Source organism: Tetrao urogallus (genome assembly GCF_951394365.1).
Source record: "Tetrao urogallus genome assembly, chromosome: 1".
Classification (NCBI taxonomy): domain Eukaryota; kingdom Metazoa; phylum Chordata; class Aves; order Galliformes; family Phasianidae; genus Tetrao; species Tetrao urogallus.
The window spans coordinates 22,010,599-22,029,811 of NC_136813.1; the positions used below are offsets into that span (position 1 = coordinate 22,010,599).

General features: G+C 40.8%; 1 protein-coding gene across 5 annotated transcripts in view; it reads right to left on the minus strand.

The window, feature by feature from the left end:
- STARD13 (StAR related lipid transfer domain containing 13) overlaps positions 1 to 19,213 on the minus strand; it is a gene marked incomplete at both ends in the record, with an annotated part of 251,320 nt that overhangs the window by 7,268 nt on the left and 224,839 nt on the right. For all 5 annotated transcript variants that reach the window (XM_079549504.1, XM_079549507.1, XM_079549508.1 and 2 more), the window contains 7 exons: positions 963 to 1,184; positions 1,951 to 2,065; positions 3,004 to 3,211; positions 5,306 to 5,504; positions 10,728 to 10,887; positions 13,008 to 13,181; positions 14,608 to 15,980. In XM_079549504.1, the coding sequence (XP_079405630.1) occupies positions 963 to 1,184; positions 1,951 to 2,065; positions 3,004 to 3,211; positions 5,306 to 5,504; positions 10,728 to 10,887; positions 13,008 to 13,181; positions 14,608 to 15,980 (2,451 nt within the window). The remainder of the gene's footprint in view (positions 1 to 962; positions 1,185 to 1,950; positions 2,066 to 3,003; positions 3,212 to 5,305; positions 5,505 to 10,727; positions 10,888 to 13,007; positions 13,182 to 14,607; positions 15,981 to 19,213) is intronic.

The following is a 19,213-nucleotide window of genomic DNA, read 5'->3' on the forward strand; positions in this document are numbered from 1 at the left end:
TCCAGTCCTCCCACTTTGGACTTCTCCTAGTCCTCTCTTCAGTCCCCATGTCCCTGACACTAGACATATCCATGTCCCATTCCCCAGCATCCCCCACTCCCATCCTACTCTCACCTTTGCCCTGCTCCTCACTCTAAAACTTCCCACAGTACCTCCCCAGAGGGTCACAGAGAGAAGCTGACTATAAACCAGAGTAACTGTGATTTCTCAGTGCTAACAAAGGAATTGCACTTAACAGGCAAATGCTGCCTCCTGTCCCCTCACCATCCAGACTGCACGCTCCTTCCAGTGCCCTTCACAGTATCACAGAATGGTTGAGCCATGAAGGGACCTCTGGAGGCCACCTGGTCCAATCCCTGCTCCAGCAGGGACACCCAAAGCAGGGTGCCCAAATGTCACGACCACTTTGGAAGATGTCCAAGATGGAGATCTCACAGCCTCTGGGCAGCCTGTGCCACCTGCCTGGTGTTAAGAGGGAACATTTTCTATTCCAGCTAGTGCCCAAGGACTCTTGTCCTGGCACTGGGCACCACTGAGCAGAGCCTGGCTCCCACCTCTTGGCACTCTCCCTTCAGAGATTTAAGAATACTGATCTCCCTGAGCCTCCTCTTCTCCAAGCTGAGCAGTCCCAGCTCTCAACCTCTCCTAGGAGCAGAGGTACTCCAGTCCCTTTGTCATCCTGGCCCTCCACTGGACTCTCCTGTATGTCCAGGTTTCTCTTGTACTGGTGTAACTATTTTCCCTACAATGCCAGAGTCAACCCTACCCTCCACCTTCCCACATCAGGCATTCTGGTGTGTGGGCCTCCATTCTGTTTTTATAATTCCAGCAGCCCTGGACTATCACTGCCTCAGCAAATGGAAGGATATATATTTAGTTATGCAAGTCACCGGGTCCCATAGCTACATAGCTTTATTTCACTTTTGGTTGTTTACCTTTTCTTCCACTTCTCTCCTAATTACCTTTTTGTAGGCGAGTTCTGTATTCTCCATACTGGAACATGTGACCCATCCTTTGAATTTGTCTTTTGCTTCTTTGTGGAGATTCTGCATGAGATTTTCAAGGTACATCTGGTAGTTCCCTCCTTCCTCATCCACTTGTTTCCCAAGTTCATCCAGGGTGGGAGAATGCACTTCTGCATCGATGTAGGAGTTTCGGGACTGAGTGACCATCTCATGTGGGACCTGCATGACAAAAGTGGGAGAAATCACACAGGGAAAATCTCTTGCTGAGATCTTTTCCTTAAGGCAGTGCTTTCTAGGCTGACAGATCACTTAGTGTCCAATTGCAATGAGCCTACAGTCAGTAAAGTAGATAGCTATTTTTGCCTTACTGAGAAATCAAGGTAATATAATGGAACAGTCAATGGGTCAGAATAGCATTACTCATGCAAAACCATGTTACACAGATTGACTCTATGACAATACAATTGAATTACCCGCCCGTCCTCAGAAATGTTGTTTTGTGCTTCCAGGGAGGGGAGTTACAATTGCTACCTCTCCTAGTCCTTCAGCCAAAGCAGCTCCAGGAATGACTACATCTCCCCCTGTGATTTTAATGTTATTGCATGACACAAAGAAAGAAAATGTATCAGCTCTTCTTTTTGAGATGGATTAGTTTTAATTCATGCACTAAAAGCTTTATAATAAAATGAAATGTTAAAACAGCATATTTTGTTTTTAATTAAACTAAGATTTACTAATCTTTGAGTTGAAAACCGCCATAGAATAATTACTCTGCATTTTTAATAGCAGCATCTTCAAATGCTAGAAGGGAACAATCATAAAGAAATGAGATAGATAAATTTCAGATGGAGCAAGTTTACAAATAAGTGAGGCACCATCAATCTCTGTGCTAATGCGAGATAGAGAACGCAAGCATAAACATAAATACTTCAAAGGATGCTGCATTGTGTGTCCATGAATAATGCCGTTTGAGTCTCTCACTCACCTCAAAAAGTTTGTTGCATTCCATTATCATGTGAGCAAGTCCCTGAGTAGCTGCCAGGTTTTCACTGAGATCCTTCTGATCTGGCTTCCCTGTTGCATATTTTTTCTGTATTACTCTGTAATTGAATTCAATATCTCAGGTAAAAAGAGCTGCATCTTTTCAATACAAAAGCAAACATAGTGGCAGGATGTTCTTAACACCAGAGCGAAAAGTCTATCTTTAAACTTCTGTTTATCACAAAGACTGTTCAGACCACTGGGCCTTTTTTAAAGGAAAAATGTACCTAAAGCATTATTGCAGCAAAGATAAAGCAGAAAAGACTATGTATGTCCTGCATTAGGCATTATATATTTTGGAAAGGATTTCCAGCAGGCACAATGCTACTGCTTGAAGTTCTTGCTCAGAAAATGTTATACATGTACACAACTATAAATCTCAGTGTATTCTAAATCAGACAGGAAAAAATGTCAGAAGGGACATCAAGTTGGGACCACTTATGTTTAGCAGGTCTACGTCCTGCTTAGTCTACACTCACCGTATTATACATCTTCTTAACATGGTCTGAAATAAACTCAGCGATGCAAACGAGATCAAGATTTCCTGATCTGCCATCCCGCGTTTGTCCAGCCTGTTCTTTTAACAAGCACTGCATCTGCAAACATTCATATCTGCAAACATCCACTGACCGAAAGACTATGTGTTCAAATCCTTCAAAACATGAGTGATCCTTGACTTCACCCAGAGCAAAATCAAGCTCTTTCCCTTCACAGAAGACAACATTACTAATGTAAAACTCACTAATACATCAGTGAAAATTTGCATGAAAGGTTGGCACTTGCATATTCACACTATGCGGACAGAAACACCTTGCTGGGCTTGCAAAAATACCTTCAGTGCATGCGCTTCTGGCTATGCAGTGTCTGCTTTTCCCTCTTGCTGCAGCCATGCCCTGTGTAACATGTCACAGAGAGCAGACACCTTGGAAAATTTTATCCTGTATTGCTTTTTTTTTGTCAAGGACAGGCTTACTTATAGTGTTAAGAATAAACTTACCTTGGAGAACTTTCTTTCTTCACTATATTGAGATGGAAGAGCGAAGGGGCCAGACAAACAGCTATGTTCATTGGAGTCATCTGATTCTCCTCCACAGAGGTGACGTCGCTCAGGAAGCACAGCAATGTCTGCAAAACCTCTCGGTTCTCATCTGACATCAGCATGATGGCTGCCTGCACGGCCTGCAGCCGCTGCTCCTTGGGGACATCTGCAGCAAAGCAAGTGATGTTCAGTGGGGTTAACTGTAAGATCAAAGAAATAGCTGGAAAGGCCATTTACCAAGAAAGAGTCTGAATTTCATTTAAAATTTATGGAAGGAGCACTCAGTTGGTACTTTTCAGGTTACTTTTGTCCCTTGGGAAGACAGTTCAAAGCACCTAGGGGAGCTTCTGAAAGATACTAAAATGTCCTAAACTGTAGCACAGTTTAATGGAAGAAGTAATGGATATGCTTAAACAGCATCTCAGATTCATTTCTAAAACTACTCTAAGTTTTCTAAGTTTGGATTTGGAGCCTTCCTCTCCATGTTACATATGCTCTATACAACTGAAGAAAAACAACAAAAGTAGATTTATTGTACAGGGTACAGCCACCTTTTAAGCTCTGCCTGTTAATCTTGCACAAGCACTTTATTTTAAAAGCTTTCAGACACGAATGATAAACTGAACACAGTGCAATGTCTCTGATTTTCAAGAAGCACCAAGGCCAGGTCTTTCTGGGAAGTCAGAGGAGCCTCTGCCTCTCATCTCAGAGGTTTGTAAACATTAGGCAATGAAGGGCTTTAGGGAAATGGAGAAAGTTCCATCAGTGCTAAGCCACATAGACTGTGATGCTAATCTCATCCCCACTCTGCTGTGCTATAGCAAATCAAACCATTTTGGGTACATGAAAAACATCCTGGATATCTGAAAAAGATGTTCAGTAACTCCCAGAGAACCAGAAATCCCTTGCCAGTAAACTAAGAGAGGAAAAATCCTTTTTAACCTCACAGAAATAATTTGTTAAACAGAATGAATGGGAAGAAAACGTCCCAGATACAACTTTATTTAATTGCAGACGTTATGAAATCCAATTGGTATCCCAGCAATTTTGAACATTTTTCTTTCTGTGAAAGGGATTCTGTCAGTACCATCTAAAACAGAAAAACATATCTGTTGTTGGTCAAGTAGGAAAAAAAACACTGATACTTGTTTTTAATCCAATCATTGTTTTCTGGTGTCAACAAAAGCCCATCTTTTCCTGTTCTCACCTCACTCTAAACAGATCAAGACTTCCTGAATTCCTTCAAAATACTTCTGTAACACAAAAATATCTTTCCAAGCCTTATTCTTACTCTCACAAATGCATACAGTTATTCTGATTTCTCACTGCAGATCAGTGCAGACTCATCCTGTGCCCCCTTCTACAGCATCTTCTGTTGGCTGGTAGCACTGTTTCACTGTTCAGCCTTTTGGCTGCTGTGAATCCTAATGCCAGGCTCCTGACATGGAGATGGGATTCTTTCTGGCTACAGACTTAATAACACTGATGGCATTGAGATCTGCCATATTTCTGTGTTGTTTGTTTGCAGTCTCTCCCATGCCAAGATAGGACACTCCAATTTTCATCGAGCAATAGTTTAAAAGCAGTCTGTTTCCAAGGACATGTAGAACACATCCTTTTTGACACCAGTATTCTCCTCAGTCAGTTCACCGATGGAAGCAATTATGATTGTCATTTTATGAGCACCAATAATTCCTGTTTCTTTTATGAACAAGCTCACTGATGTGCACATAGGCAGACATATCCTGATGCTGAAATGAAAGCAAGAAATCCGTGGCTTTTTTATTTCTTTGTGAGATCTTCACATAAAAGCTTTTCAAATAATCAAGTCACAGGAAGGAACAGACTGCGCAGGAATGCATTCTCACGGGCATAATGCTTCTCCATGCTCAAAAGACTCACTTATATTTAAAATGCACACAAAATGGGCTCACAGTTTAAAGAAATGTGGCACAAAGGGAAGTCTTTTACATTTTTAATGTTCATGGCCAGTCTTTCTTTCTGCTGTCTTCCTGACTGCAAGGTGAATACATTTAAAGCTTCTTAAGATTTGCATGCTCCCAATATTTTGCCAATTTTAGACAGTTCTAAAAATCTCTCAGTTAAGTATTTTGAGAGCGGAGATGTTCTTTTATGCACCTCAGAGGTGAACAGAAAGAATTCCATTCAGCATTAACACATCAAAATTACTTAGAATTTATGATTCCATAACTTACAATAACTTTGAGCTGTATACAGTAATAAATATCATGCTACTTACATTGGTAGATGTGTAGAAAAGTCTCTCCCAGCTTACTTGTGAGGAGGGGTTCAGGCAAGTCACGGAAAAATTGCTTTACCATATCTGCTACATCATATGCTGACTGGTCTTCATAGCTGACATTTTCTGGGGAGCTCTCATTCATCTGACGCAGGGCCTGGATTCGAGACTTCACTCCAGATTTTCGAAACAGACCCACCTAAGAAGGTGCCACGTGGAATGGGACAAAAAAACCAAAGTTATTTAAAATATTTTAAAAATTCCCTTTTATGGGAGGTTTTGATTGCAACAAAAGCTATGTTTGCTTACTTTACACTAGGCGAGAACAAGAGGAACTCCTGTAGATGCCACAGCCGTGACTTGCCTATGGTCTTGTACACAATTGCATGCTCTAGTGATGGGACTGTAAGAGTTAATCTCACTACAGATCCGTATCAGATGGTAGATGGAGCACTCAGAGTGCATGTGGTTACGCTGTTGCTTGAAGAGTATAAGCAAGATGCTTAGCTGATATAAATCAGCGTGGCTTGCTTGGCTTTGGAAACTGTCTGCTGATTTACTCCAGCTGAGAATCTTGTTCCTCATCTTTATTTGAGTATATATTTTGAAGACTAACAAGAAAATATTATGCTCAGCTAAGTAATAAATGCTGTGGCAACAGATTAGTACATCCTGGTTGAGCTTTCAAATCAAGACCAAATTTATTTTTTCCCCTTCCTGCTCTCTGCTTACCCCCAATTCCACTGAAAACCCCAGTCTGAAAGTGGAAGCTGCAGAGGGATTATTTGTGCAGTGTCACTAAGATACATTTTTATCTTGTTTGCTCTCTGTTCTAGAGGAAGTGGTAATTCTTAAAATGAGGCCTGCAAGTGCCTTCACAGCGGTGCTGCCCTTCTACAGAAGTTCTCACAAGTGGAATTCCCCTGGGGCGAATTCCTGAGCCTGAACCACATTATTTATTCCCGAGTTTCCATGCTTTCATTTGGAAAGTGTAAGCACTGTTTTGCCTTCATTTTTACAGGGGAAAAGGTGAACTATTGAGAAAGATCTATAAAAAAGCACATTTATGGCTTGGATGTCAGCTTTTCTGTGTCTGCTGTCTCACTCTTCAGTTTTCTACACTGTATTCCACTAAGTAGAAAGTGTAAAGACAAGGAAGTATGCCCTTCATCCTTAATCCTCTCACTTCTGCCAGCATAGAGGTCACCTGGGTACATGCTCATCCTGAACTGCCTCTCTAGAACACTTCAATCATAAGGTACTTAGGACTTTTGTTAGCTTGTACATTAATAGCACAGATGACATGAATCACACACTGTGCAGCTCCGAGAGGAGATGTATTCGTTTATAAGGAGACGAACTATTACACCAGACTGCAAACAGTGGCAGTGAGCTGTTCCTCTGTATGCCTTCTTATTTTTGAGTGCAGTGCTGCTCGTGATCTAAATTTATATGTAGGGATTAGAGAAGCAGAATTTGCCCTTTGTACATCCTGTGTATTGTATCTCCCTTCACAGGTGAAGCTCTCCTTAGTTTTAACAAAAGAATACAAGAAAGAGCATCTGACTCTTTTCATTTGGTTTTCTCTTTCTCTTCTTCCCTTCAAATCTCTTTTCCTCATAGAAATGTGTTCTGAAGACGCACAAGGACATACATTAATCCTACCCAAATAATACAACTTGGGTATGTGGTAGATAAATGCGAGAGCAAAAGCTCAGTTCACTGCTTCGGATGGAAAGCGCTCTTGCTGGTATAAAGCAGCTTTAAAATCTTCCAGCTATGTCTGATGCAAGAGGTCAGACATCAGATCTCACCAGTGCCATCTCCTGCTGGACAGCATTCTGCTACTCTCGACCTCTGCTTTTATTTGATGATATTCATCTGAACTCTTTTTTTTTTTTTTAATAAATTCATTATTAATCAAAAGAGAACCACTTCTTCTCTTGATAGGAAGAGATATTTCATCTCTGTTCTTCAAAATTCTATAAATAAAAATGAGACTATAAATCCAGTGATTTATCAGCGATTAGTTTGGCCCAATCTCTTTATTATCCTCATGCTGTGGATCATCTGCCCTGCAAGCAGCCATATGATGCATGACAGAAATAAAGATGCAGTTGACAAAGGCATAGCAGTTTCTACTTCCCAAGTTGAAACTGAGTAATATATTCTACAACTGAGGTGAGGATCTTCGTATCATCTTTAGGCATTTTGGTGTCAGAAGCCAGATCTTACAGTGATTTACAGCAACCTCAACTTTACTAAGTGCAGAAGCTCTGATGCCTATTCAGGACTTCTGCAATGCACAGAACAGACACACAAACAAGCTGCTGGGAGGACTGGAGGCTGCTTAGACCTCTGGACAGGCATTTGGAGATTCTGAATTAAATGGGAACAAAAGGAATGACTTTAAAGCAGAGAAACTGAGTTGCCTGGAGGTTTTTGGCCCAGAAAGGCTTTTGGTGGAAGATATTTTAAATTGTCCTGATTTGTACTTCACTTTCTATTCCCAATTCCACCCTGAGGGGAAACTCAAGCTGAGCTGAAATGACCCTTCACGTAGCTCTGATGCTTCCCAGCAACCAAACCCTCCCTCTTGGCACAGATACTTGCCTGAGACTTCCCAGTGACACTGCTTTTGACTGTCTCAAATCTCTTGAGAGCTTTCTCCTCCTCTTTGGTTTTACTCTCCCTTTTACTTTCTTCCTTGTTTACTCCCCAGTCTTTACTTTTTCTTCCTACTGCTCTATTACTTGGATGATTGGCCCATTCCTGTCTCCCCATCTCCCTTCCTCATGCTTAGACAATTATCTTCTCCTCCAGTCTCATCATTGATTCTAGGTTTGCTGCCTCACTGTTTTTCTTACACAGGGTTTCCCAGCTCAGTCCACAAAAACAGCTTAACACAGAGATAACCAGGAATGTTAGCTCTTCAGTGTATTTTTTTTCACTTTTCTCTATTAATCTTCACTTCCATCCTCTACCAATGCATTTTCAACAAGGTATCCATCCCACCCCTTGTATCCTGCACTTCATGTTTTAAGACAGATCTCATCTCACTTCTCTTTCAACACCCAAGAGTTAGATATCAAGGTCTGACCAGTATACGGTTTCTTTGTAGTCAACAGAAAGAAATGACAGGAAGTTCTGCCTATGTCTCCCCACTAGCTGCAGAAGGAAACAGATGTGATTCACAGCTAGACATTTAATGTTCAGACTTCCGTTCTGGGGAAGATGACTGTTACATAACATCACAAGACACATATAGGACAACTGAGTGATCAGAAGCAGGCAGCATGGGATTATGAAAGGCTGGTCCTGCCTGACTAACTTGATCTCCTGTGATAAGATGACCCATTCATAGATAAGGGAAAGGTGTTGCTTTCCGGGATCTTAGTAAAGTTTCCCACAGTGTTTTCCTGGAATAACTGACTGTTCATGGCTTGGACAGATGTACAGTTCACTGGGTGAAGAACTGGCTGGATGGCCAGTGCTTAAACAGTCCTAGTGAATGGGGTTCAGTTCAGTAGGAAGACAGTCAGCAATGTCACTACCCTGGGCTCACTACTGGGGCCAGCTTTATTTAACAATTTTATCTGTGATCTAGATGAAGGAATGGAGTGCACCCGCAGTAACTTTACAGATAACACCAAGTGAGGCGAGATTGTTGATGTGCTTTAGGGCAGGAAGGCTCTGCAGAGGGATCTGGGTAAGCTGGATCAACAGGCTGAATCCAACTGCATGACATTCAACAATGATAAGTGTCAGATCCCACACTTCTGTAATAACAACCCCATGCAGTGGTACAGGCTTTTAGAATAGTGGCTGGAAAGTCACCCAGCAGAAAAAGACAAGGCAATGCTGGTCAACAGGTGAGTGAAAATGAGCCAGCAGTGTGCTCAGGTGTCCAAGGCCGATGTCATCCTGGGTTGTATCAGAAATAGCATAGTCAGCAGAACAAGAAAAGTGATTGTCCCTTTGTATGCAACACTGGTAAACCTGCACCTTCAATACTGCATTCAGTTTTGGGCCCCTCACTACAAGAGAGACATTCATTTGCTCAAGTGTGTGCAGAGAAGAGCAACAAAGCTGCAGAAGAGTCTAGAAAACAAGGAGTGACTGAGGAAAGAGGATTAGGCTAGATTGGAGAAGAGGAGGCTAAAGGAAGACTTTATTGTTCTCTTCAACTACTACAGCTACTTGAAAGGAGACTGCATCAAGTAGAGTGTTGGTCTCTTTGCTGAGGTGACAATAGGATGTGAAGAAACAGTCCCAAGTTATGCCAGGGGAGGTTTAGGTTGGATGTGAGGAAGATTTTCTTCATTGGATTTTCTTCATTCACCACTGGGAAGTGGTGGAGTCTCAGTACCTGGAGGTACTTAAGAGATGAGTTGGATACAGTATAAGGGACATGATTTAGCGATGGAATACAGTAGGTCAGGTTGATAGTTGGACTTGGTGATCCTGAAGGTCCTTTTCCAATGAAGATTCTATGATTCTATAAACATTACAACTTGAACAGCAGACAGAATAAGGATCAGAAACAGAACTGACCACTTCCACCCACACCCTGTTTGCTCAGAGCCAGGAATGTCTGCAGACTAAAATGCTGGTTGCTCCTTTTTGAACTTGAAACTATCAAAGAGCATTTACAGAAGAGGTTATATGACATGATGCCAACAACAGTAAAGAACTGAACTCAGTGAGCCAGAGGGTTTCTTCCAACCCTACGTTCATCATTCTTAGTGGAAGAACAATAAAAATATGATGACTATGTCCTTGCTCTGTAAGTAAAGGGAATGAAAACATCCAAAATACTTTGAGCATACAGGCCCCCCAATTGGCTTGTTGCAGCTAAGAATGCTATAAAAGGAAATGTACCATAATGGCTTTGGCATTGAACCCGTGCTGACCCAAATCTATCTGGATATGTCTGACTTTGTCAACAGAATACTTGGAATATTTTGCTGAGTTTGCTCTCTGTTCTTGGACTTTTTTTTCTTTGCTAAGTAAATAAAACTTTTTGTACCATATCTTGTGAAATTGTGAATGCATTTAACTCTTAATGGCAAAAATGAAGCATAAGCACTGCAAATACAAGTAGAAAAAGGGACTCCTGAGCTTTTTCCAGGACTGACTCAATTGACATGAAAATCTCACATCACTCCTAGAGGCAGATCATTGTATACAAGTCATCAGGACTGTCATATCTACAAGAATTCAACTAATTCATTGAATACAAATTCCAAAATAACAAACAATCAGTATTGGTACCAAGTATCAAATCAATGGAAGAGATCTGGGCCCAACATGAGCTATAAGACTCTTCAAATAATTCTGATATTAAGTACAAAAAGGTTCACCACTGTTTGCTTAGTTTTTATAGAAAAATCAACCATATTCCTGGTAGCAAAGTTCTCACCTGATCTAAACAGTTGCCTCTTAAGTAATGTAGTGCTTGCTGAATGCTTTGGGGAAGAGGCTGTCCTGTTCTCTGGACATGAACTATCAGAGGCACGCCAAAGACGTTCTTGTCCTTGTAGTCAGGGACTTTCATCCGCTTCATGAACTTTGGTACAGACCTGAAAATTGATGTGAACAGAGTGCATCAAAATATTTGAATATTTACAGCATTTCTGAATAACACTGCAAGCAGAAATTGGTAACTGGGACTAGTTCCTATTTTATAAAGATGATCAAGTAATTTTCAACGGGCAATATACAATCTGTATAATCTGTGGACATCTTAACAACTTTTATAGATTGTTGGCGTCTGGCTCTAAGATATAGCATAACAGTTAGCTTTAGCAAAACACATTTACTGTGCAGTTGTCATCCAGCTGAAACCAACATAATTTAAAACATCTATTAAGGATTCAAAGGAACAGCACAGGATAGTGGAGCGGGTATCTAAAAGAAAAGGAAGTTCAGTTCTCTTGTGTACTGAACCATGTTTTATAGTATTAGTTACGTAACTTAGTATTTCCATTGTCGAACAATTTACAGTAATAAAGGATTGGTGGGAAATCCCTACGTGTCTGACACATCCCTGGTGTCATACAGTTGATTCTAGCCAAGTTACTTAAGTGAAGCTGTTAAGCATGCTTTCTTCCGTAACCGATGGTGAAAATGAAAGAAACTGGATTCCCCCTGTCAGAGTCATGACTACAGTGGAATTAAAAAGAAAAAAAAAAAAGAATATGACCTGAATATGATGAAGATTTTCTTTTCTGTGTGAGAAGGAAATAAAACTAAGATTAAATGACCTATTGAAGGAAAACAACATATAGATCTAAGCTATTTATAGTGTCCCACTGCTTCTAAATTTTTAAGAGACAGATTATAAACTGAAGAAAGATTTGTCAGGGAAGGAAACCTCAGTACAAACAGCAAAATCTAGAATTTGCTGTATTCTAATCTGCCTGTTTGGTGTTGCGTAAAGTGAGACTCATTTCAGCACAGACAAGTTGTCACCTAGACAAAGGGAACTTCACCAAAAGAGAACTGCACGCTGGGGGCTCATCTTACTGAATTTTAGCTCTTAAAAATAGATTTCACAAAGACTTAGCAGTCCTGACTGCCTCTACAACCAATGTGGAGTAAGACACCTTTGGAGATTGACCCAAACCTTCTGGCGTGGATGGAATGAGTTGCTTTTGAGGTTGCCTGTCTTCTTCCACTGACCACAGAGGCAGCCAACCTGATTTGCTCAGATTAGGCTTACAAATTTTTGGAGTGATGTGTTTGAGGTGGTTCTCACATGTAGTCCCTTGTATCTATTTCTCCACTTCTGAACACAAACTTGTCTCATTTAGCCCTCAGAAGAATTTATGGCAATTTTGGTGAAGTCTTTTGAAAGTGGAAATCATAATGTAAATGTCAAGTCATATTATTTTTTTTGTCACAGAATCCATGTATTAGGAGAAAAAAAATCCTTTTCATTATTTCTCAGATACTTACAATCTCTTGTGTATGTACATTTCTGTTCCAGGCTGCCTTAGACTGTATGCTCCATCAGGGTCAGTATGTAGATTTCTGTAGCTGGTTGGATACAAAAGGGCCATGTTGCCACCATTCCTGTCCATTTTACCCTAACTCCACTGTCCTAGTGACCAGGTAGGTGTTCCAGCTGTTACAGCTAGAAGCTCACTTTAATGCAAGTCCAGACCTAGCGTAAGTGTGTGTCTTTCTATTTGTATTTGAAATTCTTCAAACTGTTCTAACTGTTCTTTTAAAGCACAAACAAAACAATATCAAATACATGAAATACTATCAGCAGATGTTTCTTTTTGAATCACAAAATCAATTTTGGGGAAGACTTATTGTAAACACTTCCTCTTTTCAATCACTCTCCTCCTACTCCTGTTTATTTTTCTGGAACAAAAGCGTTGCTAGAGAAGCTGAGGTTGTTTCTCTGGTAAGAGCACAGGAATGAAGTTAGATCTCCAGGATCTGACTTGGCCACTGAGTCACTAGGTAGCAACAGATTAAAAGAGACAGTTTCAAGTGCTACAATTACTGTCAACTGTACCTTCCAACTCTATTAATTCAGTTTACTATCAGATATATAACAGACATATATATTTATATATATATAAAGATATATATATTTATATATATATAACATATATAGAAATAACAGAATTAGAAAAAACTATTTCCTTCTAAATATATCTCTTCTGCAGATACTGATGGTACTCACCAGGTCCAGCCATGTTTGTTTGACATGGAGTACTTTTCCATGATGGCTGTAAGACGAAGTAGAGAGAATTTTTGCAGCAGATTCAGCTGGGCTGCTGACTGATTGCTGATGTGAAGTGATGCCATGGAGTGGCTCAGATGATGAGAAATTTGGAAACTATGCCATCGTAATTGCCTTTAGGAAAAACAAAAACCAAAAAACAATAGAAAAACAGAACTCTTATTTGGGCAGAAAAAGATAGCATACTGTGAGATAAGGAAATGTACGAAACATGCAAAAACATACTCACATTACCATGCATGCTGTGTCAACTGAAAGAAAATATAGCTTGGAGGCATACAAAACAAAACAATGTTTGATCTTTTTATTTTGGAAATATTCAAGCTTTTTTTTTTTTTTTTTTTTTTTTTTTTTTTTTTTTTTTTTACATTATATTCCCAAGAGGGTGAGGGTCTCATACATGTACTAAAGGAAGGAGTGTGACCTCTTACGCCCATTAGCCTACACACTTCAACAGTATGTGGGAGTTCCAGATTAAAATATTCTCTTCCTGACTCAGAAATGAGATTTGATGCCTGGTCCCTAACCTCTCAGGAGAACAGTCTAACCACCAAGGTATTTGTAGATTAAGTTCTCCAATCAGCTCTATTTTTAAATACTGGAGGTCTTTTCAGAGAAGGGATTGAACACTGAGTCTCCTAGGGAAGACTGATAACCACCAAGCTACTGAGACACTCACATCTTCTCTTTATTCCAATGTATTTTCTCTAAATACTGTATATATTGAAAAAAAAACCCAACAACCTCCTTTCAGTTTCTTGTTTTGCTAAACATGAATTCTGACACAATTCATACAAACTTTGACACAGCTTATTTATTTAGCAGCTTACCCTGAGTTCACTTGCTTGTGACAGTGGTGAGCAACCACAGGCAGCAATAAACTACGGCATGGAAGAATTCTCTGTGAGGATTCAAGACTGACTGCAGATCAGAAAGTAACAGGTATTTGCTCACTGCTTCTGCACACACAAACCCACAGCAGTATGGATCCGCAAAGGCCTTTACCCATAGCCGTGCTCCCTTGGCTCAGCAGAACTGATCCTGACTTTCTATTAACAGGTTAATTGTATACCAGATATGCAAGAGACTGGAGCAGGGTAGGGAAATACTCTTCGTGAATAAAGGGACATATTTTTAAAGTAGACCAAAGCCTAAAAAAGTGCATGAGACTACTGAAACATACACACTGGAGTGCATAGTTTGAAAGACATATTGAAAATAAGATTGCAAAATATATACAGAGTTCTATTATGTAATTGAATATTACGGATCAAGAGAGAAAAAAAAAATCCTTAGTTTGCCAATTCTCCACTGATTGCATTTAAAAAATTCCACAGTAGGATACATTTTCTCCAGAACTCCCACACTTTCCCTGGAAAGTCCCCTTTCCCATACAGGATGTACAACTGTAATGATGTAATGATGTCAACCTTATGACTCCTGAACTGAGAGCTTCTGTTTCATTTGTCATATTTCACAGCCTGTCTTATTGTTAATGAAAGAGGAAAGATGGATTTCCGTACCAAATTTTGCTACCAACCTGCTTGGTCTTGTGAGAGATGCTCCCACTCCAGAGTCTCTCCTCTCTCTAACACCAGTAGCCTCTGATTCATTAAGGGATGTTCCATCTCTGTCCATGTCACTTGGTGTGGTCCGGCCATCAGAGACAGAGTTTCCTTCAAAATCAAGTGTGATCTGTGTGGTTGACTGGAAAGGTAACGATGGAGACTCTCTGACTGACACATCATCAACTGGCAGACCTGGTAACACATTTTTTGACCAACCATCTACTACATCCCGGAGTCCATTGACGTGTTGCAAAATGTCATCTAAATGAGGAAAAAGTTCACCTTTTTCTAAATCCAGAAGGTCTCCAGTACTAGCATACAAGTGGGAACCTGGCACATTGTCGTAAATACTAATTCTGCTCTCCTTAGGACAGCAAGCCATCAGTCCAGTCTCTTTTGGAGTAGAGCAGTTCTGTTTTCCCAAAGAGACGCTGCCCGTCCTCCAGTTTACACCATTACTGTTGTCTGTAGGTGAGAGGCTTTCAATAGAAAGTGCCTTTGGGAAGGTCCCTGGTTTGTGGTCCTTGGGAATATGCACAACCAAGTTCTCTTGGGAATGAAATTCATTTTTGCGGTTTTGGTCCACCACTTGCCGTAAAGCTGTTCCTGCCAGAACATCTAGATCATCCAGGTACATCCCACCTCTCTTGTTTGCTTCATGACATTTGCGTTCCTTCAAACATGGTGTGCTCACCCCACTGCTGCTGTTTTCAGACTGACTGCTTTCACTGCTGGATTTGGCAGAAAAGGAAAGTCCTCTTTTGCCTGAATCTTGTGCTAAGTTTTGGAGATCCCCATTGACTATCTGTACACAGTGCATGTCCTTCAAAGATTTCGGCTCACGCTGAAGAACAGGTCTGCTTATCTCTAAAGGACCTGCTCTTCCTGAGCCTTTTAGTTTTCCATGCACACCTTTTGCTTTTAGTGTCTCCATGCGCTTTAGAAAGGTTTTTGTTTTGGTTCGCATTGGTTTCTCATTCTTAACATTGTCCTTGGGGGACAGAGCAGTGCTTATCACCATTAAGTCTGGCAGCAGTGTGCTCTCATGCTGGCCAGAGCAGTTGCAGGTCTCCCTGGCGATGCTGCTAATGCTGGACGGACTCCTGTTGTCGCTTCCCCCACTGCTCTCACTGTGAACAGATGAGACCTCAGGTTCACTCAGATCTGTAAGGACACTCTCACTGCTTGTTGTATTTTTCATTTTAATATCCCCAGAAGATCCATGTCTGTCTGATTGGTGAAGTAAAGCATCAATGTCGTCCACTCGAGACCATCGTCTGCTTGTTCTTTGGAAAGTCCATTTATTACTGATAGCACAGAGGTCTTCTTCATCTGAATCTTCACTCTAGAAAACAGCAAGTGGCATACATTAAAAACAGGCATTTTTCTTGTCTTTTTTTTTTTTTTAAATTAACGTGACTCTGCTGATTCATGTGAGCAACAGCTTGCAAGGTCTCCTTGAACTGAGTCTTATGAAAGATCAGCCATCAGCCCCTTCATAACAGCCTTTTCCATTTAACTGTAAAGATTGCAGTGAGCATCTTAACATGTATGTAATAAAAGCCTTATCTTTGTTAGGGAGCTTATGAGTCCTATCAATGTCTCTTTGCTTTTGTGGGGTGATTTGCCTAGACCCTACACTGTAGAGGATTGATGCACATAGTGACTGTGCATAAAAAAAAAAAGGTTTTTAAAGATCCAAGCAGGGATGGTGTTAAGATACACAGCAGTACAGACTGGGCAGCAGCTGGGCACCACAGCAAGGCGAGCCATTCAAGTACGCAAGATAGAAAATACCCAATGCTGCACTTAGTTTTGCAGAGAGAACTGAGTAATCATTTGCAAGAGCAGCAATAATCTTCACAGAGCATGTGAATTCAACAAGCCTTGTTTCAGAAACACATCTCCAGAAAAACAGCTGCAATGCTTAAAATAACAGTAAAAAAACCCCAAACTTTTGGAGGCATTGCTCAAAGTATGCCTGAGGGCAGGTGTAGGGAAGAGGCAGCATGATCAGAAGGCTGGAGCACCTCTCCTATGAGGAAAGATTGAGGGAACTGGGATTCTTTAGCTTGGAGAAGAGAAGGCTCTGGGGAGACCTCATTGTGGCCTTCCAGTACTTGAAGGGAGCGTATAATCAGGAGGGGGAATGACTGTTTATGAGGGTGGATTGTGATAGGACAGAGGGGAATGGTTTTAAACTGAGACAGGGGAGGTTGAGGTTAGATATTAGGAGGATGTTCTTCATTCAGAGGGTGGTGATGCACTAGCACAGGCTGCCGAAGGAGGTTGTGGATGCCCCATCCCTGGAAGCATTCAAGGCCAGGCTAGATGTCCCTCTGGGCAACCTGGTCTGGTGGTTGGCGATCCTGCACGTAGCAGAGGGGTTAAAACTACATGATCTTTGAGGTCCTTTTCAACCCAGGCCATTCAATGATTCTATGAAGAGGAGCAGCAATGCTCAGTCCTAGACGGTGCAGTGTCCAGTGCTGAGGTGAGCCCTCAGCCTCAGACATACAGTATTGTGCTTATGCTTTGGCAGTTCCAGGAGCTAATATAAACTGCAGACAACATGTACCTTGAAAAAAACTGGATCAAAAAGTTCTCCCTATGACATTTCTCTTGTCTGCTTTTCCAAACAAAAAAGACACATCTTCAGCAGGAAGCATGCAGCTTTGAACTTGCTGCACTCACAGGATGCAAAGCCCACAGATGCTAATAGTATCCTTTCCTTGACTTTCAACCAGATTAATACTGCATTATTCCTGTACATTTGTTTCACGGCAGAGCAAACTAACTTCACCTACATGGCATCCACACAGCTCTTCACATTCTTGGAAGCTGGCAGAAGGCAGTAAAATTTTACAGGCTGTCAGACCAAAACAAGGTGTCAAACCAGAAAGACTATTTTGGGAATGGAAAACAACTTATTTTAAAAGTCTATGATTAGAAGTAATTTTAAATGAAGTTTTGATGGTGAAATTATCTCCCATCTCTGACTAGATCTCCACTAGCCGGTCTAATTGAAAAATGTAAAACAAATTTTATCAGAACCTCTAAACCTTAAATAATATGAAGCTTCAAGAGATGGAGTTTGGGATCAGCAACGAGTCAGGTCTCCTTGTTGCCACAAGTTCTTCCTGGCTTATCACTTCAAGTCAGCCAGATGTTTTAGATCACGTACAAACTACAAAATGTTCTGTCTGTTAATGTTGAGACACACAACTCCTGCAGCTGGTGTTAGTGTGTGGGAATGGATGGATATTTTAGTTCTGCTGCTAGCTAGAGAGAAAAATTAAGCAGCAAGTGATGCAGCAGGAAAGGGACTACAGAAGACTAATGCTACTTTGGCTGTTTTGTCTGTGGGGAAGAAATGGAGTATCAGCCAGTTCTACCTTCATTTCAGCTTGGCAGTTTGCTGTAAGCATATACAGACTGGTTGACTGCACAGACTGAGGCACTTAAAAATCCATCTATTGTGGCCTTCATAGTGCCACAAAGTGGATATTTTAGAAACCACAGGGGTACATACTTGAAAATATTTAGTGGTGATTATATCTACAAAGCACATCGCTGCTGAAGTGTCGATGGCACTAATCGGTGGAATAAAAAGATATATTTTTATTTATTATACCTCCCAATAAACAAAAGGGACCTTAAAGAAGATTCTTGGCTGACACAAATCCCTGTAGCTGCTCTGACATTACTGCATGACCTCACAGGGCTCAGCCAGTATTTTTTTACAAGCTGGAGTTGATTAAACTAGCCCTAATGGTTGAGGCATTGTGAAAAACAACAAGAGGAGTGCATAGAGCAGGAGAAGACAGAAATAAATATAAATTTGGTGATGAATGTACTTTAAATAATTTTTAGAGGAAAATAAGTTTGTTTTTTTTCTATATATATAGAGATGAGTCCAAATGGATATTGGCAGTAAACAAGTTTTGCAACTAACCACAACAAAAAGAGGATTACATTCTGCCCAAGAACCAGTCAGAAAATATAGAGGATGTTTGGTGTTGAGAAGAAAAAAGAAAAGATTTAATGTAGTGTTTGAATTGGTAATGAAACATGGTTGTGCTCCATCAGAAGAAAAATCAAACGAATTATCTGGATACTGAAATGCTACCATGGTGACTCACTCCAAATTCGGCTGCACTGTGTGTCCTGTGACATAATGTGCTTTTTCTTCTGATGGAATTAGTAGAAATTCTGGAACCCACAAACATCCTGAATGACCCAGTGTTCTTGTTATACATCAGAGCGCCCTGACAAATGAGACAGTCCCCCAAAAATGCGGGGAGCACTTTGCCAGCTGACGTGTCACCAGCTATGGGGACAGTCTGAAAGGCACGATTCATTTCACATGGAGGAGCACAGATCTTGCAGCACTGAGTGTGCATTTCTTCTGACCTAGGTCAAAATCAAGTGCACAGCTTTGGAGCACATTCAAAAGCCAATTTAATACCACTATGCTTGGGAAGACGAGAAGGGGCAAATTTCTTGAGCAGAGACTGATAACATTTGCCAAAGAGAAAGAGTTTTTGGCTCATGGATTTGTCACAGCTGATTTAAAAT